Below are 25522 nucleotides of genomic sequence, written 5' to 3'. Positions count from 1 at the left end.
GGGTCTAGGGCAGGGGTTGGCAAACTATGGATTGCATGCCAAATCTAGCCCACTCCCTGTCTTATATAGCCCACAATTATGAATGGTGGTTATGTTTTCAAATAATTGAAAAAAATCATAAGAAGAATGTTTTGTGACAAGGGAAAATTGCATGAAATTCAAACTTCAGTGTCCATAAATAAAGTTTTATTGGAACACAGCCATGTCCATTCATTTACATTCATCCATGGCTGCTTTTGTGCTATAACATCAGTTGAGTAGTAATGACAGAGACCATATGGCACACAAAGCCTAAAATATTTACTATCTGGTTTTCTTATAGAAAAAAATTGCTGACCACTGGTCTAGAAGAATAAATTTTCTTTGTCTTCTGCCTTGAAATTACTTTTTTTGGACTGAGCATGAGAAAGTAAGGCTCTTTCTATGCTTATAAAAGCTCACCCACTCTTATAAATAATGGTGAGGAATTATTCCCAAATCTCATGGTGGAAATGCCAACAATGTATGTGTATGTGTGTTTATGTCTACAGACATTAAGTATTTAAAATACTTAAGTGTATTTCAATCTGACCACCACATGTGATGATAATTATGAACATAAATTTTCCTTGTAGAAGGATAATATTTACTAAATTATGTCAATAACTTAAACAACACATCTCATTTTTTGTAACCTTCCCCTTAGCCAGCCAAAGGCATCCATTTACATAATAGTGTTCAGAATTTGTTAAAATAGGAAAGAAAGAGAAAGAGAAGGTAAATGTCCAGGTATAGATGACCAATAGGGGATTTTTTTTTAACTACATAGAGAGACAATGGTCTTGAGAACCTGAGGATTTTCTAAATTCTTTAAGTTCTTCTTTACTTAGGAGCCATGCCTATGTGACTTCAGGCTTATGATAAGCCATTGGTATAAAGAACCCTTAAATGATGTTAGGGAAGTTCCTGACCCCTGGGAAAAGGGAAAGCATGCCCACTCTTCCCCCTGTGGAGAATGGGTAACAGAGGGGTACACATTGAAGAAGCAATAGTGAGACAAGTGTGTTCTGGTTACTCCTTACCAAGTTCAAGTACCAGAGGGAGTGAGGAGATGGGAGAGAGTCAGAAAATCCAGGATAAAATCAAAAGCAGAGTGGTCCCTGGCTGGTGTGGCTCAGTTGGTTGGAGCATCCTCCCATGCACCGAAGGGTCTCAGGTTTGATTCCTGGTCAGGGAACATACCTAGGTTTTGGGTTTAATCTCTGGCCATGGCACCGGTGCGAGGAAACTGATCGATGTTTCACTCTCACATCGATGTTTATCTCTTTCTTCCCTCCTCTCTCCCTAAAATAAATAAAAAAGCATGTCCTCTGGTGAAGATTTTTTAAAAAGCAGCCTAGGGTTTGCTTCTTTCCCTATATGGGACTGTTGGGCGGAGGCAGCTGCAGTGTGTGACCGTGCTCCAAAGTGAGGAAGCCAGTTAAAATGGCAGTAAGGGGGGGACAGGCGGAGATATATGTATTAGGTTAGCTCTGGGAACCTCTCTTGGCTCCTGTGTATTGTAGAGGGATCTACTAGTGAAGGGTCTCTCATGCTACACCTGCAACAAGGACAACAGTGGATGGTGCTGGCTGGCGGGGTTGCCACATGGAGGGCGATTTACCCTGTAGCCAAGGACTGCGGATAGACTGCTCAGGGCAAGCAGACCTGAGGAGGGGAGGGCCGAGTAGAGAGATCCCCAGCGCCCCTGACAGCCAAGGTGGAGCTGGGAAAGGAGGGCCACAGACCCTTTCCAAGCTTAGAGAACAAACCATGTGCTTGCCAACCACAGACTATGCTCAGGCCAAGAGAAAAGTCAAGGCAGATAGATAGAATAGATATAGGAAAATAGACCCTGTGTAAGGATGTAAATCACTCCCTTATATAAAAAAAAGTAAACTAAATTTGCTGCCAGACTTTGTGACTTTTTATGCTTTCTTGAGAATTTGAAGATTTCCAGTCTTCAAGAGGGCTGAGGTTGCCAAGTAAATTCTAGATGGAAGAGGCAGAATGGCACATAAACTAAAGAATTACTGCATCCTAGTTTTGAATATATTACACTAGAGGCCCGGTGCACGAAATTCGTGCACGGGGGGGGGGGGTTGTCCTTCAGCCCAGCCTGCACCCCCTCCAATCTGGGATCCCTCTCACAATCCAGGACTGCTGGCTCCCAACTGCTCGCCTGCTTGCCTTCCTGATTGCCCCTAACTGCTTCTGCCTGCCAGCCTGATCACTCCCTAACCACTCCCCTGCCAGCCTGTTTGCCCCTAACTGCCTTCCCCTGCAGGCCTGGTTACCCCTAACTGCCCTCCCCAACAGGCTTGATCTCCCACAACTGCCCTCCCTTGCAGGCCTGGTCCCTCCCATCTGCCCTCCCCTGCTGGCCATCTTGTGGTGGCCATCTTGTGTCCACATGGGGACAGAATCTTTGACCACATGGGGGCAGCCGTCTCATGTGTTGGAGTGATGGTCAATCTGCATATTACTCTTTTATTAGATAGGATTGGAATAGCCCTGCAGACTGCTACAGACGTGGTCTCTATTTCAAGCCCAATTCAAATGGAGAAGCCAAAAAAGATGCCAAGGATGAGTTTCCTTCTTGTCTTTGATTACAAAACTGTGCTAAAGCGACATCAAGTGGAGTGACTGCACAGAATGAACTGTCGGATAAAATCAGAAGGAACTCCAGTGCACAGTTCGGAGGGCACATGAGTGCTGGATACAAAACGCTGATATTTAGGAAGATGACACTGTTGACCCCTTTGCTGCAGGAGTGGATAACATGGAGCTCATTTTCCATGCCGCAGATTTGATTGTGTCTGTTACATCCAAGTTCCCTGGCCCTTGCTCTCACATAATACGCAGCAGGTGTTTGCAAGCCAAGGTCAAGTGTGCATTCTGTATTCCCGAGACAGAGGAAACTTAGTTGACCCATAATAGCAGGTGGCAGTTAGGATCTTTTCCTCATTGGCCCCTTATGTTACCAGCATATAACCAAACACCAGCTATCTGAAAAGGAGAAAAAATTAAAATGAAAGATACTTTTGACAGCAATTATATGGGACCCTCAAAAGAATTCCTAATGATTTACAAACTTTAAGGATGACTTAAAAATTTTCAGCCCTAGCCTGTTTGGCTCAGTGGATAGAATGTGGGCCTGCAGACTGAAGGGTCCCCGGTTCGATTCCAGTCAAGGGCACCTGCCTGGGTTGTGTGCTTGATCCCCAGTAGGGGATGTGCAGGAGGCAGCCAATTAATGATTCTTTCTCATCATTGATGTTTCTATTTCTCTTTCCCTCTCCCTTCCTCTCTGAAATCCATAAAAATATATTTAAAAAAATATTTTTTCAAAACGTTGTATGGCTGGTAAAGGTGAGAAGGGGAGTAAGAAGACAGAAACAAGACAAGAATGCTCTGTGTTTCCTTTCCTCTCCGAAAACCTTCCCACCTAAAGAACATGTGGCCTCTGAGCAGCAAAATACCATGTTTCCAGGGTCAGTTCACTCTCTGTTGCTGCTCCACACCCTGCTGAAAGCCAGCTCCTTGGGGAGCCCAGGAACCGGGCTGGCCTCTCTCCATTCTGCAAGCACTCAGAAGGAAATGCCCCTTGCTGAGTAAGGGGTGGAGCTGGGGGAGAATCCATCTACCGTCAAGGAAGTTTCAATTAACTGTAGATGCCAATTATTTTAATTTATATTTCTGCATGAAAAATGTCACTCTATTATACATGAGCTGGAAAAATGCCAGGAGCTTAGGTTCATAAATTACATCTCTACTGACATAGCATGGAATCATAGACTAACTGGATACTTATTAAATGCCCACCTGTTCTTGGGGGCTACGCCTTATAGAAATCTAGCTGAAATAAGGTCTGTCCAGCAGTTTCTGTCTCTACTCTGATCATCTGACACCCTCCCTTACCCTCCTCTGCTCCTAGCTTTGGGGCTTATCTCAGAAGAACAATTCTAAAATTGAATAATCAATACTCAGTTGCCAGTGGTTATGAATGGGCACATTGAATGAATAAGGGAATGAATGATGGAGAACTGTAAATAATCCATTCCAATTAACCAGGGCATAGGCCTATTCTGGTTAGCAGGAAACTTGCCATGATTACTTGACTGTAGATTCAAACCAGCTGGTGCTGGGTAATGCCTACTGGTTCTGAAGCCCCTGCTCCGAGCCAGATTTGCTACACATTTTGTTTTGAATCCTACAACCATCCTTTAAGGAAGGGACCATTCCCTTTCACCCCCCTCATTTTAGAGACATGAAAACGGAGGTCCAGGAAGCTGAAATGACCTTGCTCAAGGTGACATGATCGGAAAGAGGCACACTCAAACCCAGACTTGTCTGACTCAAAACTAGAATATTCTTTCTACTGTGCTGCCTGATTTTCTCTGCATCATTGCTCTATTTTGTTAGACAAGTCTCACCGCTGGCTCCATGGGGGAATGGCCCATAAATGCCCTATTCTAACAGTGCCAGCACACTGGACAGTTCTTGATGAGCTACATTTACAATTTCTAAATCACCAGGAGTTGACTCTACAAATATCCCTGCCCAGGAGAGTCACCCTGCTGTCCCCTGGTGCAGCTCCCAGAGACTCAGCTTTAGACAATAGTGAGACGTATGTCAGTTGTCACTCGCTCTCAACCAGTCATCGATTGTTTCTAGTCAGTTATTGACTCAACATTTACTGAGCCCTCACTATGTACCAGGATATAATAAGAAAGGACGTCAAACTACTGGGGAGACAGATGACCTATCACAAAATCACAACGAGGTATGGTAAATGCTCTGTATTTACTAAGGGGAAACGTTGATTTTGTCATTTATTTAGTCATCCACTGATGCCCTCTGTGACTACATACTGAGTGCCTATGATGTGCTAGGCAACAGGTCCGCTCTACCACGTGCAAGCCAGGGCAAGAATAGATAGACCTGGAGGCTACCAGCCTGCCTCTGCCCCGCCCCCTCCTTCTTCCCATCCCTAACTCCATCTTGTACTGCAGGGGGCCTCTCCTGTACCTGTTTGAGCACCCTATTCTGTGTTTACCAATTTTTAACCACCTTCCCCTAGAACCACTTAAGACCAGGAAGAGACTTCTGTGAACCTGAGAAACAAACTCGGGTTCCCCAGCTTGTGTGGGAGTGCTGGGATCCCAAGGCCCAGAGATTGGTATGGAAAGGTAGGAAATGGGCTTTGGGTGGGCATGTCCCTTTGGCTCAGTTCATTCCTCCACTGTGGGTGGAGGCAAGGGCAGCGGATGGTCCTCAGACCAGCAGCCTCCCCATCACCTGGGAGCTTGCCTGGATATGTAGAGGCTCAGGCCCCTCTGCAGACTCTGGAGATCAAATTCTGCATTTTGACAAGGCCTCCAGGTGACTCATAAGCACGTTTGGTTTGAGAAACACTGCTTCAGGAGCCCTATGTCTAATCCCCTCTTTATAAACCAGAAGTCTGAGGCCAGCTAAAGCACAGGCGGGGGAGGGGTCCAGCTTGGGGCTGGGAGCACACTTCTGGGCACCTTGCTATTCTTTAACGGTGAATATCTTCCAAAGCAAATTTGAGAAAAAAAATATCTTTCCAGTAACTCAGATTGACTTGCTCCTAGAATAAGAGATTTATAATGAGTGATCCAAGAAAGAGAATTCCAAAGTCCTGGGCAAAGCAAGTAAAGGAAGGTTGGTGATAACTCATCACTACAGGAAAGAAGTTGAGGGAGGGTTGGAAAACTTCTTGTTTTCTATTTAATTTCTGGATCCAGTGCAAATCAGCTGGAGGAACTTCCATAGCCAAAATTAATTGTCACTTTTAATTTACCTTTTCCCTTTTGTATTCCTTTGGCCTTTTCTCCTCCTTTCCTGAGTACATTTTAGTTCCCATCCCTTTTGATGCACCCATTTTGCTGTTTTTTCTTCACGTCTCTGTTTTCGCTTTTCTCAATCTTTCACTTTGCTCCAAAGAAAATCAAACAAAGAGAAGCAGACAGGACAAGGTTTAAAAACATGGTCTGGTGCTAGTTTCATGTGGTTGCAAATTTCTATCAATTAAAAACAAAAAACATTTTTAACAAGTAATTTTTATTCATACATAAAAAACAGAATTGCATTTTGATTTTTGTAAGTACCTTCCAACCAGCTACAATTATTACCTTATTGCCAATTGTGTTTCCGTTTTGTCTCTTCCATCTTCACATCTCCATTCTCCCTCCCTTTTTTCCTCCCTCCATCCCCTCCTTTGTCCCTCCCATCTTTTCTCTCCCTTCCTCCTTCTTCCCTTCTTCCTCCTCCTCCTTCTCTTCCTCATCATCCCTTCTCTCTCTCTCTCTCTCTCTCTCTCTCTCTCTCTCTCTCTCTCTCTCTCTCTCTCTCCTCTCTCATTTGTTAAAGCAAATCCCAGACGTCATATCATTAACTCATTTCCTATACAATTTCCTGGAGGTAGGGCCACAAGAGAATGTAGGCTGAAGAAGTGATCTCATGATTTTCTTCATCAAAATATGGAATTTGTATTACTGAGATAAGGAGAAATATAGAATTTCTAAAACTGCTACATAATACCTCAGATGGTGTAGATCTTATTTTCCATCTCCACACTCTCCCCCTAGAGTCTTGAGGGAGGTCTATGAGAACTTTTTTATATTCTTTTGCTATTAAAGTAGTAACAGAATAATAGAAACTTTGGGTGTTTATAAACCAAAGAGGAAGTGTGTAATCTCTTACTGTGCCCAAAGAGCTTTCAGAGACCATCCCTTTTGCAGTTAAAATTCGTCCATGTTGCCCAGCCTGCATGGCTCAGTGATTGAGCGTCGACCCATGAACCAGGAGGTCACGGTTCGATTCCGGGTTAGGGCACATGCCTGGGTTGCAGGCTCAGTTCCCAGTGTGGGGTGTGCGGGAGGCAGCCTATCAATGATTCTCTCTCATCATTGATGTTTCTATCTCTCTCTCCCTTCCTCTGTGAAATCAATAGAAAAATTTGTCCATGTAAAATTTGAGGGGATATTCTGTGTCAAGGAACCAAACACATTTCCCCATGTAGCCCTGAACAGATTGTTATAATGGTTTAAAGGCACTTTGGTTCAGGATCGAGATACGAAAGCATGGCACACATCAGATCTATGGAGTATCAAATAATTTGAAGGTTTGGTTATTTTTCATTAGTTAATATCCAACGAAATTTGAGTTAAATACCCTCGAAATAAGTCAAATAGACAGAGGCTTTGAATGAGGGAATTAATTATGCTGGTGTGCTAAGGAAAAGAACCCCACTGTGGCATGGAGAATGTAATTAATGGGAGGTGAGTGCCAACAAATCACTCCTTAAAAATATTAATGCTATCAAAGAACAGCTGGATAATGAGAGAAACTTGACCCTTGGGGGACTAGCAAGGGTTGCCGTAGCTACTACAGAACTTTATGCAGTTGTGATGTAATGGAATTCCTCTCAATTTAACAAAAACAATATTAAGAGGTGTGGTTCTGGGCAAGTTATTAGCCGTAAACACGTCTTTGTAGTTTTATCATCTTATTATAATCACTACGTCTCACTTTTGCTGTGGTTCTAAATGACTTTCCCTCTTAATTGCTCAGGATATATATAACCCAAACAACACTCCTAAAAAGCAACTTTTAAAAAGCCCTTTTGTGTGTAAATAAAAACACAGTATCTGAGTAATTTCTGCAAAACAATGTCCATATGCTTAATTTTTAAGTCCAGAAAAACTGCCCCACTGTGTGTGGATGAAAGCCTGAGTTTCATTTGGTTTTTCTTTATAGCTTCTTTCTGTCCCAAGAAAAATCTAAGCGGGCAATGAAGTTAAATACGGATTTACATGGTCCTACTGAACATCTGAAATGTTGGGCGTTATTTTGACATTCGCGTAACTCAGTGCTAATCCTGATATTTAAAATCAGGAATCAGAAGTAGTTCTTGAGTTGGGGTATACTTTAACTTAGATTTTAAAAAAGAAACCGCTCTCTTCGGTGTATATGTATTTACGCTTCTCTGAGCCGTCCGGGATCGTCCGGAAGCCCCAGGCATGGTAAATGCTTTTTAATGACCGCGCATTTTTATGTCTGGTCGCAGCAAATTTTGTCTCTTTTGGTTCACTCGACTCACCAACATCTAAATCAGGGACACGGGCATTGGGCGCGTTTGACAAGTCGGTTGCGATACGCGGGCTGTATTCACACATAGCAGTGCAGGATGAGAGGAAGTTCAGGATGCAGTAAAAATAAATTCTTGAGTGTAGCCCGGGTTTCACATAACACCAGTTTCATAAGGCACTTAAGCCGCTAAAGGAGCAGTGCCCCCGAAAACAGCACACAGGGGACGCATCCTTTAAATGAATGTGTTTCTTTGCCCGAACAGAAGTTCAGATCTGCTCAGTTATCATTCATTTTGTTCTTTGATTTCCTTCGCGGGCGTGAACGGAGAAGTCGTGCTCTTTGAGGTTTTGCAAGTGGCCCTGGCGCCTGAGTGGGGTGACCCTCGATTCTTCACTCAGCGGCGCAAGTTAGGGGGGGTGGGGGAGAGAGTGCAAGTGTGCGTGTGTGTGTGTGTGTGTGTGTGTGTGTGTGTGTGTGTGTGTGTGTGTGTGTGAAAATGTGCCGGCTCGCTGCGGGGGGGGGGGGGCGGGGGAGTGGAAACTTAGTGACAGTCTCAGTGCACATATTGGCGGCCCCTAAACATCATGTTATCCGTCCAGAATCCTTACAACAGGTGTCCTAGGCACGAGTGCGGATGCGTGCCACAGGCGACAGAAGAACTGACAAACCTCAGCCACTGCGATGTTTTTGATAAGAGGAATAAAAAGCATCAACCCGCGTCGGCACCCTGGCACCAACGCGCGTGGATAGACCGGGAAACCCGGTGGCCCTCTCCTTCATCCTGCGGAATGTTCTGAGCTGAGCAAGAGTTGGGGTGTGTGTGGGGAGGGTCTGGACTCCTCAGGTTAGTTAGAGTCAAGGCGTGGGGGAGCGCGGTGGGCGGGGGTGGCCGGGGAAGGCGGAGGATGGCGCGCGAACCGGAAAGCGCCGAGGACCGGGGTCCACGTCGCGCCCTCGGTGATTAGCTCCAGTGGCGCGACCCGGGAGGGCGGACTCTTTCTTCACCCTCGCCGTCTCCCCCTCCCTCTTCCTTTTTAAAGGACGCCTTGCAGGCAGAGCTGTCAGCAACAGGAGGCCGTTCCTACTGGCCGGGCCGGCTGACTCCTGCTCCGGGGACAGACAGGGCCGCTTGTCCCGGGAGCCACACGTGGGGATCTCACATTCTCCTTCCTTTGGGCGCCGCTCCGGACCCGCAAAGTCCGAGCGCTGCGCGGCCCTGGAGTTGCCCGCCCCGGGCGCGATGGCCCCCGTGAGTAGTGGATAGGGAGGCGGCCGAGGGTTCGACGCGCCCCCCGCGGCAGGAGCAGCCGGAGCGTTATGAGCCGGGCCGAGGGCAGCAGCAGCGGCCCCCGCACCATCTTCTGCCCGCGCCTCCCGCGGGCCCCCGTCCACTTGCCTCCGCGCACCATGCCGAGCCCCGGCCTGCGGATGCCCAAGCGCAGCCCCTGTCGCCTCCCCGGCCCCTGCTAACCCACACGGGAGTGGCCGCGGCCACCGAGGCAGCCTCCCGCGCCGCGCCCCGGGGGAGGCGGATCCGCGGGGCGCCCCGAGCCCCCGCTTAGTCCTTCGCTCTCCCGCTGCGTCCCCCTCCCGGCCGCCCACGGCGCGCGCTGCGATGGGGGCGCTGCTGGCCCTCTGCCTGCTCCTGGGCTGGCTGCGCGGGGGCCCCGCGGGCGCCCAGCAGTCCGGAGAGTATTGCCACGGCTGGGTGGACGTGCAGGGCAACTACCACGAGGGCTTCCAGTGCCCGGAGGACTTCGACACGCTGGACGCCACCATCTGCTGCGGCTCCTGCGCGCTGCGCTACTGCTGCGCCGCGGCCGACGCCAGGCTGGAGCAGGGCGGCTGCACCAACGACCGTGGGGAGCTGGAGCACCCGGGCATCCCGGCGCGTGAGTGCGGGTCCCCCGGCCAGCCCCCCGCCGACCGCCGGCGGCTGCTGCGTGTGAGGGCGGGCGGGTGTGCGCACGGGGAGGCGCACGGGGCGGTCTCCCTGGGTCTGTGCAGAGTGGACGCAGCGAGGTGGAGAGACCAGGACGGAGTGGGTGGCCGCGGTGCGGGTCAGGGGGCCCCATTCCTTTGCAGCCCCGGCTCCCGCTCCTCGCGGTCCTCGCGGGCTGGGCCAAGGGGAGGTTTGCCGGGCAGCTAGGACCGCGAGGCTGGCCCCGGTGACTGGGGAAGACGGCCGCGACTCCCGGGCCCTCGCGAGGCTGCAGAGAAGGGCTGTGGGGGCAGCCACTAGGCTGGCCTTGGTTTTGGGGGGTGATGAGCGCGCCCTATTGCGTGCCCCCATCACTCCGTAAGGTGCCGAGGGCGCAGAGAATGCAACTCTTGGGGCGCGCTCATCTGTAGCCCCGCAGGGCTAAGGAACTTGAGCCACTTTCTCTCTCTCTCTCGCCCCCCCCCCCTTTTGTGGTCTTTTGGTAGCGTTTCTAAACCGCTCTTCCATTTTCCGACTTCCTTTCATTTCTCTGCATCGAATTACCCTCTGCAGCCCACCCCCTATTGTCACGCCTTTCAGAAATGCCCGAGTCCTCGCGGCGGAGATTTAGAAACCGGGGTCGCCGGGGCTTCCCCGCCCCCCTATTCTCACGTCGGAAAACACGGGTCAAATTTCCGCTCACTTCAGAGCGGAATAAATCACAACCCCAGCAGAGAAACTTTACACGCTAAAAAAAAAAAAAAAAAAAAAAAAAAGCTTTCCACCTGAGTCAGAACATCAGGGAAACCCTTCAGAACCCCAGGCGATGGTTTTACGGCCCGGAAACCGGAGGAGCGGGCGGAGCTGAGCGCCCCGCACCCCAGTCTCTGGCGCGGCGGTCCGAAGCCTGCGAGCGAAGGTCCGGCCGGGCGAGGAGAGGAGAGGTGGAGAGAATGAATGAGCGGTGCTGGCGCTCCCCTACGCCCCCCGCCAAGAGAGGGTGGGTAACCCAGAGGAAAGGGGAGCCAGCTCGTCCCTAGAATTTCATTAGACTTTCAAGAAATCTAGCTTTGGAGGTCAGGCTACCAGCCCAGAGGATTTGGGAGGCGGCTGCTGGAGAACAGATCCTCGGCGGAAAGCAGGGAACTCTAGGCAGCCGGTTAGAAAAATACACTCTTCTCACCTGGGGAGACCCGCTTGCTCCCCAAAGATACGGAGTGAGCGTCAGCGACCAGTCTCCTGCGGGGACTCCTTCCGGGGACCCACTGGCTCTGCTCAGAGAGAGCGCAGCCTCCGCCGCGCTCACTGAGGCTGGGGTCCGGCAGGTTCGCACCGACTGTGGCTTTGTGGCCTGCCAGCCGTGTCACCTTGGGCAAGGTACTGGACTGCTCTGGGCCTCTTCTCACCCCTACAATGGGCATGCTGCTCTCAGAGGTAGGTTGTGGATGACAGAGGGTGCAGGAACGCTGGGCAGCGCTCAGTCATTTTCGCCCTGCCTTCCACAGGTGTTGCTGAACATGGCCCAATGGGCGGGCCACTGAGGAGCTTACACCCAGGAGCCCACAGAACGTGGGGGTTGATAGTTGTTGTCACTCACTGCCTTGGAGAATGTAGAAAACTCTCTGGTATCTTTCCATATCTGGGAAATAGGGCATATCATGCCCACCTCCATGAGACTTGAAGCAGATGACAAATAAAAAAGAGCCACACAGAGGGAGGGCCTTGGTCAACGCAGCTTTTCTTTCTTCTGTCTCTAAGCTGGAGGTTGCCTGCAAGTGTGGCTCTATCAGTCAGGGGGTGCCTCTGGGGTGGGAAATTTCCTGTCTGCCTTGTAGAGAGACAAGGAAATTGGGGTTTGCTCTGTCGGAAGGATGCTCTCACACCAAATCTGGGGCCACCAACGCCAAGAATTGCATCATGATCTTCCTAAAGTTCAGCCTGATCTTGCCAGAGTTTGAGAGGGAATTGAGAGGCAGACATGTGGCTGCTGAAGTAGGCATCCCAACTTATTTCTGGAAACATCCAGAGATGACCATTTGTGATGCATTAGGAGACACAGTTCATTGGGGCCCACTGTGGGTTTCTTCATACTGTTCTTTCCATAGTCTGGCAAATTCCGGAGGGTCTCACTGAACAGGCCTCGTTCTCTTCGCTTAGATGGGAGATTCTGGGATGGGAGATGGATTTTCAGCCTCAGATATGGGTCAGAGCCCTAATGCCCCCCCGCCCCCCCGTGATAAAACTACTAAAACCCGGATTTAAACCCAGAGTTACAGTAACCCAGAAAAACCCACCGTTTCCTTTCCGCGGTGCGTGAACAGGCTCGAGTCTGTTCCTTCTGACTTCCAGATGTGCAATATGATGGCTAATTGCTAACAGAGGCTACAGTATCAGTTTCCTTCTTCTCCGCTAGGAGCAAGACTATTCCCTCATCACAGTTTACACTCTAGAAGTTACCAGTAACAAGCTCTGAGAAGTTGGGCTGACCAGTGGTAGTACTGAGCCGCCCACCTCCCAGCCCTGAGCTTCCCGGAGTTTGGGAGACCCCTGTCCCAGCATCTATGTCTTTTTTTTTTTTCCTTTTTTGCCTTTTAGAGCCGGTCTACGTCCCTTTCCTGATTGTCGGCTCCATCTTCATCGCCTTCATCATCCTGGGCTCTCTAGTGGCCATCTATTGCTGCACCTGCTTGAGACCCAAGGAGCCCTCCCAGCAGCCAATCCGCTTCTCCCTCCGCAGCTATCAGACAGAGACCCTGCCCATGATCTTGACCTCCACGAACCTCAGAGCACCTTCCAGGCAGTCCAGCACAGCCACCAGCTCCAGCTCCACGGGGGGCTCCATCCGCAGGTTCTCCTTCGCCAGGGCGGAGCCTGGCTGCTTGGTGCCCTCGCCACCGCCGCCGTACACCACAGGCCACCCAATCCACCTGACCCAGCCGTCCGGTTTCCTGGTGTCACCCCAATACTTTGCTTACCCGCTCCAGCAGGAGCCCCCACTGCCTGGGAAGACCTGTCCAGACTTCAGTTCCAGTTGATCGGCCCCGGCCATGAACCCAGCACGCAGCACCAGGGCCCACGGTGGGACGCTGCTGTCACTGCCACAGATATTGGCGAGGAAACTTCCCTTGCACCCCGCGGTGCCATGGAGGAGAGTGCTAGGAAAATACGGTGCTTTCTCGTCTTCGGGCTCCTGGCTCCGGTCACAGAATGACTGTGCTGGATCATTGCTTTCTGGCTTTGGAAACATGGTGACCAGTACATTTCAATGTATGCTACTTTATCCAAAAGACACACTAGTTCAAACTTCACAGTTGCAAACGGGTTGAAGATGTTTTATTGGACAACAACTCAGCTGTACTGTTTAGAAAAAGCCTACAGGTTCTTTTTTCATTATAAGTTGTTTAGTGAGTTATAATACAAATATATCCATAAATAAGAAAGGGCAGGACCTGGTTGTATGAGTAATTATTGAAGGTCCACTTAAAAGAATTAACTACTAAGTAAGCTGAGGGGACAGTGAACAACCTATTCATGATTCTGGGAGCAGCCTAACCATGAATAATATTAGCACCATCAGAAACAGTTACTTTTAAAATTAATGATTAAGTTGTGTTTAAACTATAAGAGCTTTCTCAGAATACAAGCTTTCAATAACCACAGGAGGAGTTTAAAGTTTTCAGTATTTACTCAGCTATTCATGGTAACACAGGATGCATGTGAACGCATTTCCCCCACCCGGCTGAGGGAATATTTATTGCAGACTTTTTGTTCAGCAATATTTTCTGTTTAAGTGCAAGTTGGACAGTTGGGTCTTAAAACATTTATATGTAAAATGAGTTATGTACAAATGTAAAGATTTATAATTTAATGGATTTACCACATTGACGGTACTAATTATTTAGTAGTCACACTGTAATTTTTTATGTTAATATTAACTGTGGAGTTCCAAGTCCAGCTACTGGTTATAATCATCTAATGTTACATATCGCAAATGCCACTGAGTTCCATGTCTGATGACCACGCATTTGGGCATGTATCCTGCTGGGTGAGAATAAATAAAATACTTGTTTTCGTGAAATCTATTTGGAAATTTTAGAGCAGAGCGCTTCATTTTATCGCTTTAATGATACTCTTTGCTAATCAATAAAAGGAAAATTTTTACTTAACACTTCATATTTGAAATGCAAAGAAAAAAGATCTCACATTGGTTTTGAGCTACATTAAAAAGCTATTTCCTGCATTGGGCTCATGAAAGCAGTAAAGGAAGTGAATTTTTTCTCGAGTATCAGCTGGTGGGCTGCATGCCACCCTCACACGTGTGGGGCTATTTCTCATACTAAGAGTCTGGATTTTTGGCTTCTCGTGACCCATAGAAGATGTGTACTGCCCTAGGCTTAGGCCGGCCCTTTTCAGACCTGACACTTGACATTCGCCAGCCTTCTGCCTGGTCCCCCCTTCCTGTCCGGTCCCCCCTACCTGGCCCGTCTCCCTCAGTTCTGTTACCTGTCTGGCTCCTGTAGACGTTTGGGAATCCAGGCCTATGAATTCATACTATCATAGGTCACCCTTAGCAGCTCTTTTCAAATACAGCTCGCTAGAGTAAAACTCTGACCCAAGAGTCTTTCGGGCCTACCTTTCTGAAATAAGTTTAAAGATACTGGGCCTTTGCCCAGTCTAGTGGCCAAGGAGCCCTGACTTCCAGTCTCCTGCTTTCTCCTGTATCTCAAATTAGCCCCCATAATGAAGGAACAAAAGAAAGGAAGGAAGGAAAGAAGGAAGGGGAAGGGAGAAGAGGAGTGGGGAGGAGGGAGGAACAGAGAAAAGGCTGAGCATAAAGGATGTGCATTTGAGAACATGCTCTGGAATACGTTCTTATGTCATTTGACTGGTTTTATTCATGTTCGTTAAATACGGCTCTTTTTATATTTTTAAGTTAATCTTTACACGGGCTCTTGCGAGCCACACACTATTGTAAGTATTTCTCTCACTTATTTTATCCTCCATAAAAAGTCAACGGGGAGTTAATTGTAATTTCTATTTTACATTTGGAAACTGGCACAGAGAAGTACAGTAACTTTCCCAAGATCCCACAGGTTATTTTTCCATTGATTTTCAGAGAGAGCAGAAGGGAAGGGGAGAGACAGAGAGAGAAACATCTGTGTGAGAGAGACACATTGATCAGTTGCCTCCTGCACGGGCCCAACCAGGGCCGGGGATCGATCCTGCAACCGGGGTACATGCCCTTGACCTGAATCAAACCCCAGATCCTTCCGTTCGTGGGCTGACACCCTATCCAGTAAGCCAAACCGGCTAGGGCTGCTTTGAGGTTTTGAGGCTTCCATGCATAAAATCCATTGCAGAGCAGAGCACGAGGCCCAGCCCCTCTCTCTAAGGCGGAGATTGTCCACTCTGCTGGAGCCAGTGAGCTCTCCTTGGAACAATTATTTTGTGACATCCCTTGAACTGTCCTCATGTGAAATGCATAGATACCATTACTCATATTACACATGTCATTTAAAAAATCAATACAATGCCCTAATGGTAAATAGAAAGAAGAAAGGAAAAGTCATTGATTTCAAAATACAATGGCTTGAGCAGACAAACCAAGGACTCAGATGCAAACTCTTACACAGGGTAACTGACATGTAACACTTCCAAATCCAGATCAATGCAGGGTTTTTTTTAAAAAAAATCTTTTTATTGATTTTAGAAAGAGGAAGGTGAGGGAGAGAGAGAAACATTAATGATGAGAGAGAATCATTGATCAGCTGCTTCCTGCACGCCCCCTACTGGGGATGGAGCCCACACCCAGGCATGGGCCTTGACAGGGAATTGAACTGTGACCTCCCTGTTCAAGGGTGGATGCTCAATCACTGAGCACGCCGGCCAGGCCAGAGGGATGCAGGTTAGCTAGGTTGGCAACTCAAACACCACAGTTGCACTGCTGCTGTGTATGTAATTTTTTTCCAAACAAAGCAAAGTTTGCTGTTCCTTTGATTTGCATAGTTGTTATATATCTGGAAAATTCAGTGTCTATTAAGGCAGTGCACATAGCACATTATAGGGTAAATGGGATTAGGTTTTTCCACCCAAAGGAATGGTGGGACATTCCAAAGTCATGCCAAGGGACATCAAGTCTTTGGTGTGTGGACTGTCCCGGGGATTGCAGGATCTCTCCAATGAATGCCTGTAGCACACCTGCCCCAGCCCCAAACACTAAGGAGAAAGATGCACCCACACAATTTCACAATGTCCTCTAGGGGGCAGAACTTCCCCCACTGATAACCATCTAGGTTGTCTCTAGCTGTACTTACTTGCCATCCCTTTGGGGAGCAGTTTTTATGTCTTAGGCAGAATAACGCTGAAAGCTCACACCTGCAAATTTCCCTTCCTTAGCAGCATGCTCCCATCAGTCAAGTTCACTGGCTATAAATTGCTTAAAATGAGGCCAACATTGTGTAATCACTGAAATATGGCATTCAGTGACACCGAATCAAATCATATCCCCACGTACTTGTTGACATCTACTACATGTCTTTGACCTTCTCTCTAGGAACTAGGTAGCTGATATTATTCACATCCCAGGGTAAAAAGGCCATCCTGTGGCAGATTTGCAGGAATCACCCCATTCAACAAGCACATGTTGGACACACTAATGGGTCAGGCACTGTGCTAGAGGATGGGAGTAACAAGGTGAATAACATGCAGTTCTTTTTTTTTTTTTTTTTTTTTTAAAGTATCTTTATTGATTTCAGAGATGAAGGGAAAGAAATACCAGTGTTGAGAAAGAATCATTGATTGGCTGCCTCCTGCATGCCCCCCATTGGGGATTGAGTCTGCAACCTGGGCATGTGCCCTGATCAGGAATTGAGCCGTGATTTCCTGGTTCATAGGTCAACATTCAACCACTGAGCAACACTGGTTGGACTAACATACAATTTTGATTCAAGGAGGCACTTTTCCCATGGACTTAGGCGTGACAGCAATTATGTATGATGTTATGGGTACCTTATAAAAGAAGCATGTTATCTTTCCTGCTTTCCAAGAGCTTACAGCCACGTAGGAGAAGATGAACCCATAATTCAACACTTAGAATTGCAACGATAGGGCAAGTGCATACAGAGCGTGCTGGCACCCAGGCAAAAGGGCACCTCTCTCATCCTGGAGGCGATGAGGCTGCACCTGAGCAGGGAGGGATGAATGGGAGCTGAGTGAAGAAGACTGGATGGCCAGGGGGAGAAGAGTCTGGAAATGAGGGGAAGAGCATATTTGGCAAAGAACAGAATTCACAGGGAGGCAGAGAAGCACCCACAGTGTGAAAGAACAAGGAGCATTCGGGAAACTAGGAGAAGAATTCAGAGAAGAGAGTGTGGAGAGACAAGCAGGATCAGATAAGAGATCTTGAAACCCATGGTGGTCGTCTGTATATCAAATACAAGAGGGAGCCTTGAAGGCTTTTATGAGGGAGAGTCACTTGATGACATCTTCAGTTTGGAAAGATTGGACAGCCAAGCTAACATCGGATCACTTCAGATTCCCAGAGGTGCTCACAGCAGCCCGCCACTACCAGAACGTGGAGGAAACTGGTCTGCTGCTTTGCTACTTTCACAAAGAATTTGAGTCTTCACTCTTTATGATTCATACCTAGAAGGCCTAATTTTCTCAGGAAAATCTATTGGGGGAACAGTGACTGTGTACTACTGTACACGTCCTATAGATAACGGATCACAAGGGTCAGTAGTGTTTGTGCTACATTATGAGAACCTAGAAGGATATAAAACACAGATAGAAATATTACATGACAAATGTCTCTTCCTTTACACATGAGAAACATGAAACCAGAAGGTGATTTAGCACGGATTTTAGGGTCATAGTGTCTGGGTTAGTTTTCTGGCTCTTACTTATAAGCTGATTGACTTTGGGCCACTTCATTTCACTGTGTTATTTTTTTTTTTTAAATTTTATTTGTAAAATATAAATATTAATGGTACCTTACTGTTTAGGGCTGTCATGAGAAATAGGAAGTTAGGGTCACTGCCTCAAATCACTGGCATTCTGGTAGGGAGGGAGCTGTGTCGTTAAGTCAATGATAAATGATAGAAAGCAGTGAGGCACCCTAAAATAAAAATGAAAGGTTAAGTAGTGTGGGAGGGCAGGTGTAACTGCTGATGGGAGGGTGGGGAACAGAGAACATGGTCTGATGGTTTGATAGTTAGTCCATGACAATCCATGGCCTCCTCTGATACCTGGCTCATTTACCGTTATTGCCTGGGACAGAGCACCTTCCTACCCTGTTGGGTACTAATGGCCTGTGAGCTTATTTTATCATCTGCATAACGCCCCCCGCCCCCCCCCCCCCACATTTAGTATAGTAGGTTTGCTTTAAAATGATTGTTTCATTCTAAAGCCAACAGATTGTACTTTTCATTGTTCAAATGGAGAGACTGTTCCCCTCTTATTTCCGCTGCCTCTCCACTCTTTATTGATGTCATTATTAGCTCCTTCTCATGGTGAAGAATTTTCCAGATTGACCTACTAGTAAGTCCATAGGAAATTTCCTGCCTAAAATGAGATAACCAAAAAGGTTCCTGAAAATATATACAATCACAATTAGCAAAGTGATCAATTTCATTGGGTCAGTTTACCTTTGTATAATCTAAAAAGTTTACTGAGTATGTGTTCAGAAAAAGTAAGAATTTATGGGCATCTTAAACTATCAAGGAACAAATTGTTAACATTTGTTCCTTGATAGTTTAAGGTACATGGCTACTTTAAAAGTGCAATTAAGTATTGCAATTTTAATTAATGAAATTATTCTGACAGAGAATTCTTATTTGAATCGCTAGTTACATAGTTTAAACTTAAAATAACAAGTGAATGTACCACAGCCATAAGAATACAAAAGCTTCTAAATGAGGATGGCATATTGAATTTATAAGAATTCATTTCAAGTTTCCTTATGGTAGTATCAGAAGGCACCCTACAGTAAGGGTCGTATACACACAGTGCTTACTTTAAGGGGAATAAAGGTGAATTTGAAAACCATTCGATAGAATTCACAGGTAACTTTACTGTATGCACATTGTTTTGCTTGGGGGAGCCACACCCAACTGTTGTCCCTGGGAAGACTGTGGGAAAGGACAGGGGCCCTCACTCTATACAACCAGGGGCACCTCAGATTGCTTCCTCAGGGCCTGCGAACTATGCCAGCAGGTTGCTTGAGTGCAGCTCCAGTTACTTTTTAGCCAACCATGCCTATTTTTGATGAAACCATTGTCCTCATTTTGATGTTTCCTGTACTTGTGTATCACATGGCCATTTCATCATTTTTCTGGTTACTTCCTGCAAATGTAATGGCTAAACCTAACCACTTTCTCATGAACTGAAAAAAAAAAAAAAAAAAAATTGGTGGGTGTAGAGACCTTAAGAAATTTACCCTAGGGGGAAAGCTGCTCACTTGCAGGCTGATCTGCATATGTAAGGGGGACAGTCCTGGAAGGCTCTTCTGACTGCAGAATCAGAATATAGTAATTTCACTTAAAATAATATTCTCTTTTTGACCATAAAAATGCTCAAAACTCTCCTTCTTACTAAACCAATGTTAATATACTCCACTTCATGTTTCATTTAGGTGGGTAAAAGAGAAGGGATGTTTTATGTATCACTGGGTTGTAAACAAAATATGTTAATAAAGCTATTAAATGGATACCCCTTCTCAGACCAGTTATGTGGATTTGAAGGTTTTATAAAACAATATAGTTTCTAAAACTAGCAATTAAAACTTTAACAGTATTTTTTATGTAATGGTAAAGTTTATTTCATTTTTAATAACAATTAGAGGACAAAATGTTTAAAATTTGCAGTTTAAAACATGCACATTCACAAAAGGCCAATGACAGGTAACACTGCATAGGACGGGATATTACTCAACTTAGTAACTATTTATAAAACACTTTGCATTGAACATCGACATAAACAATCCTGAGAAAACTACTATGGTCACAGATTCAACACTCTCCACTCATGCAGCTTCACAAATTTCTACAGCAGTTTCGGCAGGAATGGCTTTTCATGGGGCTGAAAATATAATTTTATCACGAATGCAAACTGCAATTTTCCATAGTAGCTGCTTTGCAAGGCTGCCTGTTTTTTGTATTTTTTTTTAACCTAATAAACTCGAAAATGTGAAAAATGAAGCTTCAAGTAGTAAAACAAAGAAGAAACAGTATTTACTGCAGTTATGGCTTCTATTCTAGAACCAAGAAACATAAAAATATTTATTATTATTTTTAATATTCTGCTCACATCTTTGCAAGAGCAGATTTACCTATGGAAAGTTGCTGTTAATTCAGAGTAAGCAAGTTTATGAAATCTAGCTTTTTTCCTACTTAAGGGAGATTTATTTGCTGAGGTTTGTGAGCTTTATTAAGAAAGATTCTCAGAGGCCAGCTAAACAAAAGTTTCAATTAAATTTGTTCAAATTTGTTTATAAAATAATTTACTTATTAAAAAAAGTTGTGCAGTGGACCAATTAATTTGTCCACTGAATATTAAATTCCAGGTAAGCCATGATAGAATTTTAAAAGGAAAAATAAACATCAAGATTTACAGCAATAGCCATGCATTGGCCTGGACCACTTTAAATATTAATTCATGCAAACCATAAACCTATCAAAAACACAGCTGCTCTCATACAGAAAATAAATCAAGATGGAAAATGAAAAACATTTATTTCCTTTCCTTTAAAATTTAACTTACATTCCATTTTAATAGCTGTTGAAGGTTAATTAAAATGCAGCAAAGTAGAACTAAGTTTCACAAAGTGACTTCAGTTATTTTAATGTGAGAAAAATCAGACTATGGTCTCTTTAAGAGGCATTATAGAAATATTCATCATTAAAAAGCATTACTTAGGTAACAAACCGTATGGTGTAATGTTACATTAAGTAATTGACAAAAAGAATTCATAGGAGTGGCCCAGATGATTGAATGGGGTGGGCATTTTCTTGATAAATTTTGTAGAGATTATGAGATTATAGACTTACTTGATGATACAAGTTTTAAAATCAGGAACTGTCCAAGGGCAACTACACAGAAATAAACACTACCGATTGTTTTGCTTTGTAATAATGGTGACCTTGTTATAAATAACTTAAAACTATGAATATACAATCTATTACGTTCAGACCAGCACTCGTTTTCTGAAAGAATGTTTTAAATGGCAGATTATACTAGTGAGTGGTGTACAGCGCACACAATGCCCAACAAGCTGTCCCGTGACTTTCCTATTGGATATTTAGGATGTGGAATTGCAAAATTAAAATATAAAATGTAATGGTCAGAATAAATGCTTAACCCCCTCCCCCCCTGGAAATTAAGAGGAATCACTGATCCTATTGAATGACCATACAATTTATGTAAATGGCTAATATTATTGAGCTGAATACAGTCACCTGACTTGATCAGAAGAAGCTTTCCATTAACTTCACGAGCCTGCTGAAGCAGGCTTGCATCAGACAGAGTGGGGAGTGGGAGGGTGGCCAGCACAGATCTCATTTTAAATTTACTACATTCCTGAGAAACACCATTTCCCTGCTAGTAACTTCTACCATATAGCATCTTTCTGGGTGTGAGACACCAATATATTTTTATATGTTATATAAAACATTTAGAAAGTTCATGCACAGGGTCACTGTGTACTATTCAACATTAAAGAAGCAACTCCCAGCTTTTCAATCCGAAATGAATGAGGATTTTCGGCTGTAAGTAGCATTTTCTGAATTGTAAATATTGAAAGCAACGGTGTTAGCATTTGTCAGAGTCCCTACAAGGGACTCTTTAATGGAAGAGTACGTGTCCTTTATTTTCAGAAAATACACGTTAAAAGTCACTTCAACTGTTTATTGTAGTCCTGGTAAACTGTGTTACGTTTTTCTTCCTTGGGAAGGTTGAAAAACCAGAGGGTTTTCTCTAATTCAGCACTATGAGGTCACTGCCATTGCGATGTTATATTTTAAGTTTCACTAAGGAGATCACTCCCTGCTGCCCCCGCCCCCAACCTGCCCCACTCCCACCCAAGAAGCAAAAAAATGGACTTAATATTGATAATTCAAATACAGGGCCATGGGACAAAAGAAGCATAAATTAGTCCTATTTCTGATCATGGTCCTATATATTATTAACCATGAGTATTCTCCTCATATTGAAGAGCTCCACAGAAACAATCCATGTTTCGAGGTAAAATAGAACTTTTAGTTTTCTGAAGTCATAACATTAGGTTTTATTATAGTCATCCTATTTTCCTGTTAAAGCTTTGGAGAAGAATGCCACCACTGAGGTGCGGGCAAGTGGAAGCCCCCGGTGTCTGTTAACTGCTATTAGGTTTTCTCTGGAGGGATGTCCGTCATTCTCGTTTTTTAATTTTTGTGGTTGGACTTCAACTGTCCGGAGACCGAGAAAAGCCACTTCTGTAGATCCACTCGGTGGACAGTCAAGGCCTGTGACTTCAGGATTTTGAGGATGACCTTACACCTATGACTTTGCCGGATGTTTTGATTCACGATTCTCTTCATCTAAAGCCCAAGTGGGAAGGGTCTGGGAAGTGAAGTATGTCAACTCCTGGCCCCTTTTACGTTAGAATTATGTATGTGTGATAGCCTCTCTTATTTGTAGAAAAATGTGGGAGGCATGCATGTAACCAAATAGCTAAAAATACAGGGAAAGAAAAGGTGTGCAGCCCAATTTTAAATCTAGATTGAGAAAAAGGGCGAAGAGCATGTGAAATTATCCAATTCAAGGAGTGATTTGGAAAATCACCTCTCTTCTCAATTCTAGTTTAGTTTTTTCTTTTTAAAGAGGAATTTCTACCTATTTTGCTGGTAAGTCCACTTAAAGGCAAACAGGCTTTTTGGGAATAAAAGGCAAAAAGTTTGCATCAGTCTCTGAAGTGTACCTAAAAACTAGAATTCCTTTTAAGTTCTTCCTAAATGAAAGAATTATTTTAAAAATAGTATAGAAAACTGGTTGTGGTTTTAAAACAGCCCCTTCACCATTTATTGTAGGTAGCAAAACAGGCATTTCAGAGGCCTTGGAAATGTTCTAAATAATGAAAGTGAACATACAGTTTGAAACGTATGAACAAAACCAGCTCATGATGAAAAGTGTTCTTTGATGGTAAAGTTATAAGGCTTGAGTAACACAGGTATTTTTTTTTAATGGGGAAAATGTACTATTTATTTGTGCCAATTAGCAGCATGTGACCGATTTTGGGAGCTGCTTGACAAGTGAACTGTGACGTAATTCTCAGCCTTAGGTTTCAGGGAGTCAGCGTAACACGGTGTGTGCTCCATAAGACAGCAGGCGCCTCCGGTGGGAACGCACAGGGAGAACCACACCACAGGACAAAGCCCATGCGTTTGTCCGACACGGTATTTCAAACATCCCGAAAGAAGCATGAGAAATCCCATGTGAATACATAAGCATATTTTTCTTGAGAGGGAAAACTTTAAGACAAAATGATAATCACTCAATCTACAGCAGAAGCCAGATTTTTTAGAAAAGTCTAAGTGATGATGAAACCTCATCAGAAAGGACTGAGACATAAACACAGTTTTAGAAATCAGTGTTGTAACGACAGAGTCACATTCCCACGCGTGCCCTCTAACTTGAACAAATACACAAGACAGACAAGAAAGAAGCGTTTGTAAGGCCAAAGGTGCAACATCACAGATTTTAGTAGCAAATGCCTTGAAATACTCATTTTTGCAAATCATTCTTAGATTTGAAAAGTCAAGCATGCAGATCTTATAGCAGAACTGGAGGTAAACTCTCAAATTTCTGGGCAAATGACTACTGCATGAGAAATACATTTATTGAACTTCTTTGGCAAACACATATCGAGACAATTTTTGACACAAACACTTATTAATGTCTTGTTTAGAAATTTTGTTCAGTAAGGTGAGTCAGTTCCTTAAGAATGCTGGTTTTTTTCCTCCAACATATTCTGAAATCTAAGTCTGGATATCAAGAGCCCCTCTCACTTATTACCATTTTAGAGTTTTTTAATGGTTGGTCGCTTTGTGGTATAACCAATAAATTGTCAGTTACAGCCCCACAATAACGGCTTAAGAATACTGATCTATTCTCAGTGTAAGAAAGCACTCCCGGCAAAATTCAAGGTCGTTTTCAATTTCTCTTTACAAAGACTTGGCAAATACTTAAAAAAATCTGAAAGAGATGGTGTTACAGTAGATCGCACAGTGCTTATGTCTATAATATACATGAATCTGAATGTCAGTCAACGACACGAGCTCAGATCCACCTTTCACCTCCCGGACCAGGCTGGGATTGGTCAGCAGATTCCGGTGAAGACCTGGGAGCCCTCCTCAGTGACACAGCGAGCCTGCCGGCCGCCCCTCCCCATCACCATTCGTCAGGTCTCTGCTTTGTGGTATCATAGGCCCTAATCACTTCTGACTGTGAGACGATTCCATTTTCATCTTGAGAGAAAGCATACCCGTCTGGAAGTTAAAGATAAAATAGAAATCATCATCGTGAAGTCACTGGAAATCTCTGTTAGTCTGAGTTCTGAGTGCTCATTTTCTAACTTGGCAAACTAATGCGTCCCTCCCCCCTTTAAAAGCATGACGACACTAATTTTTAATGTTGGGAAAGGACAGAGACTCAAGTGCTACATGAGGAGTGGGACGGATGACTGGCTTAGAGTCTGTAAGTTCTCTCCCTAGATGAATGAGCGGGCACTCTCAATCCCTCTCAATTCTCCATTTGGCATCTCAGGTTCAACCCCTCTAATTTTTGCTTCCTGGCTTCCAGAGGGGTAGGGAGCCCAGTCAAGTGGGTACCTGTATGTCCACATAGATTAGGCGGAGGAGAGGGAAGGGAGAATAAAAGCAAAGAGGTGCTAAGCACATATAACTACGAATGGTGGGAAATAGTCTCTCCCTCAGACAATATTCTGCTTGGCTTTGGGCAACTACAAATGAACTCACTCAAGCCCCAACAGGGCTGGTGGGGCACATGGATAAGACATGGCTCCCCAGGGGATCACATCTCTTGAAGTATAAAGAGCAAAAGCATTCAATATGAGTATATATAAATAAAAATAAATTATATGTGGAAACAACATGAAACAAAAGATATATTACTAACATAAATACATTTACTACAGGGTTTTATATATTATATTCTTTTGAAATGTTAAGAGGGCATGATACCTAGTAATTTCTTACAACTCCAAATGTTCATAAATATTTTTGAAGGGGAAAATATATGTTTCATTGTTCTGCATGAAAGCTGAAAAGGCTATTGCAAAGTTATTCAAGTAGAAAAGATAACAATACAGAGGGAGCTTTTAAGAGTTAAGATTTATTTTACTGGTTCCTTTTAAGATTTAAGGAAGCAAGGGGCATGTGGAAATATTATTTTTCTTTCAATGAAAGCAGCAAG

The 25522-nt window shown here is 44.8% G+C and overlaps 2 protein-coding genes across 6 annotated transcripts in view; one reads left to right on the top strand and one right to left on the bottom strand.

Moving 5' to 3' along the window:
* Positions 1–9196: 9196 nt before the first annotated feature.
* Positions 9197–14138, top strand: SHISA3 (shisa family member 3). The gene is made up of 2 exons (XM_080664050.1): positions 9197–10028; positions 12653–14138. Exons 1-2 carry the CDS (start codon positions 9752–9754, stop codon positions 13090–13092), a joined length of 717 nt encoding a protein of 238 aa, XP_080520176.1. The 5' UTR covers positions 9197–9751; the 3' UTR covers positions 13093–14138.
* Positions 14139–23909: 9771 nt separating this feature from the next.
* Positions 23910–25522, bottom strand: part of ATP8A1 (ATPase phospholipid transporting 8A1) — a 215598-nt gene continuing 213985 nt past the window's right edge. For all 5 annotated transcript variants that reach the window (XM_080676966.1, XM_080676968.1, XM_080676965.1 and 2 more), the window contains one exon: positions 23910–24576. In XM_080676966.1, the coding sequence (XP_080533092.1) occupies positions 24479–24576 (98 nt within the window). In that variant the 3' untranslated portion in view covers positions 23910–24478. The remainder of the gene's footprint in view (positions 24577–25522) is intronic.

The sequence above is a fragment of the Plecotus auritus genome (assembly GCF_963455305.1).
Source record: "Plecotus auritus genome assembly, chromosome: 1".
Lineage (NCBI taxonomy): Eukaryota > Metazoa > Chordata > Mammalia > Chiroptera > Vespertilionidae > Plecotus > Plecotus auritus.
The sequence above is the reverse complement of the archived record's forward strand: the minus strand, read 5'-3'. Positions and strand labels throughout refer to the sequence as shown.

Coding starts and splice junctions, on each gene's coding strand:
- SHISA3 (XM_080664050.1), top strand. CDS start 9,752: ATGGGGGCGCTGCTGGCCCTCTGCCTGCTCCTGGGCTGGCTGCGCGGG. Junction 10,029..12,652: donor GCACCCGGGCATCCCGGCGC/GTGAGTGCGGGT, acceptor TTTGCCTTTTAG/AGCCGGTCTACGTCCCTTTC.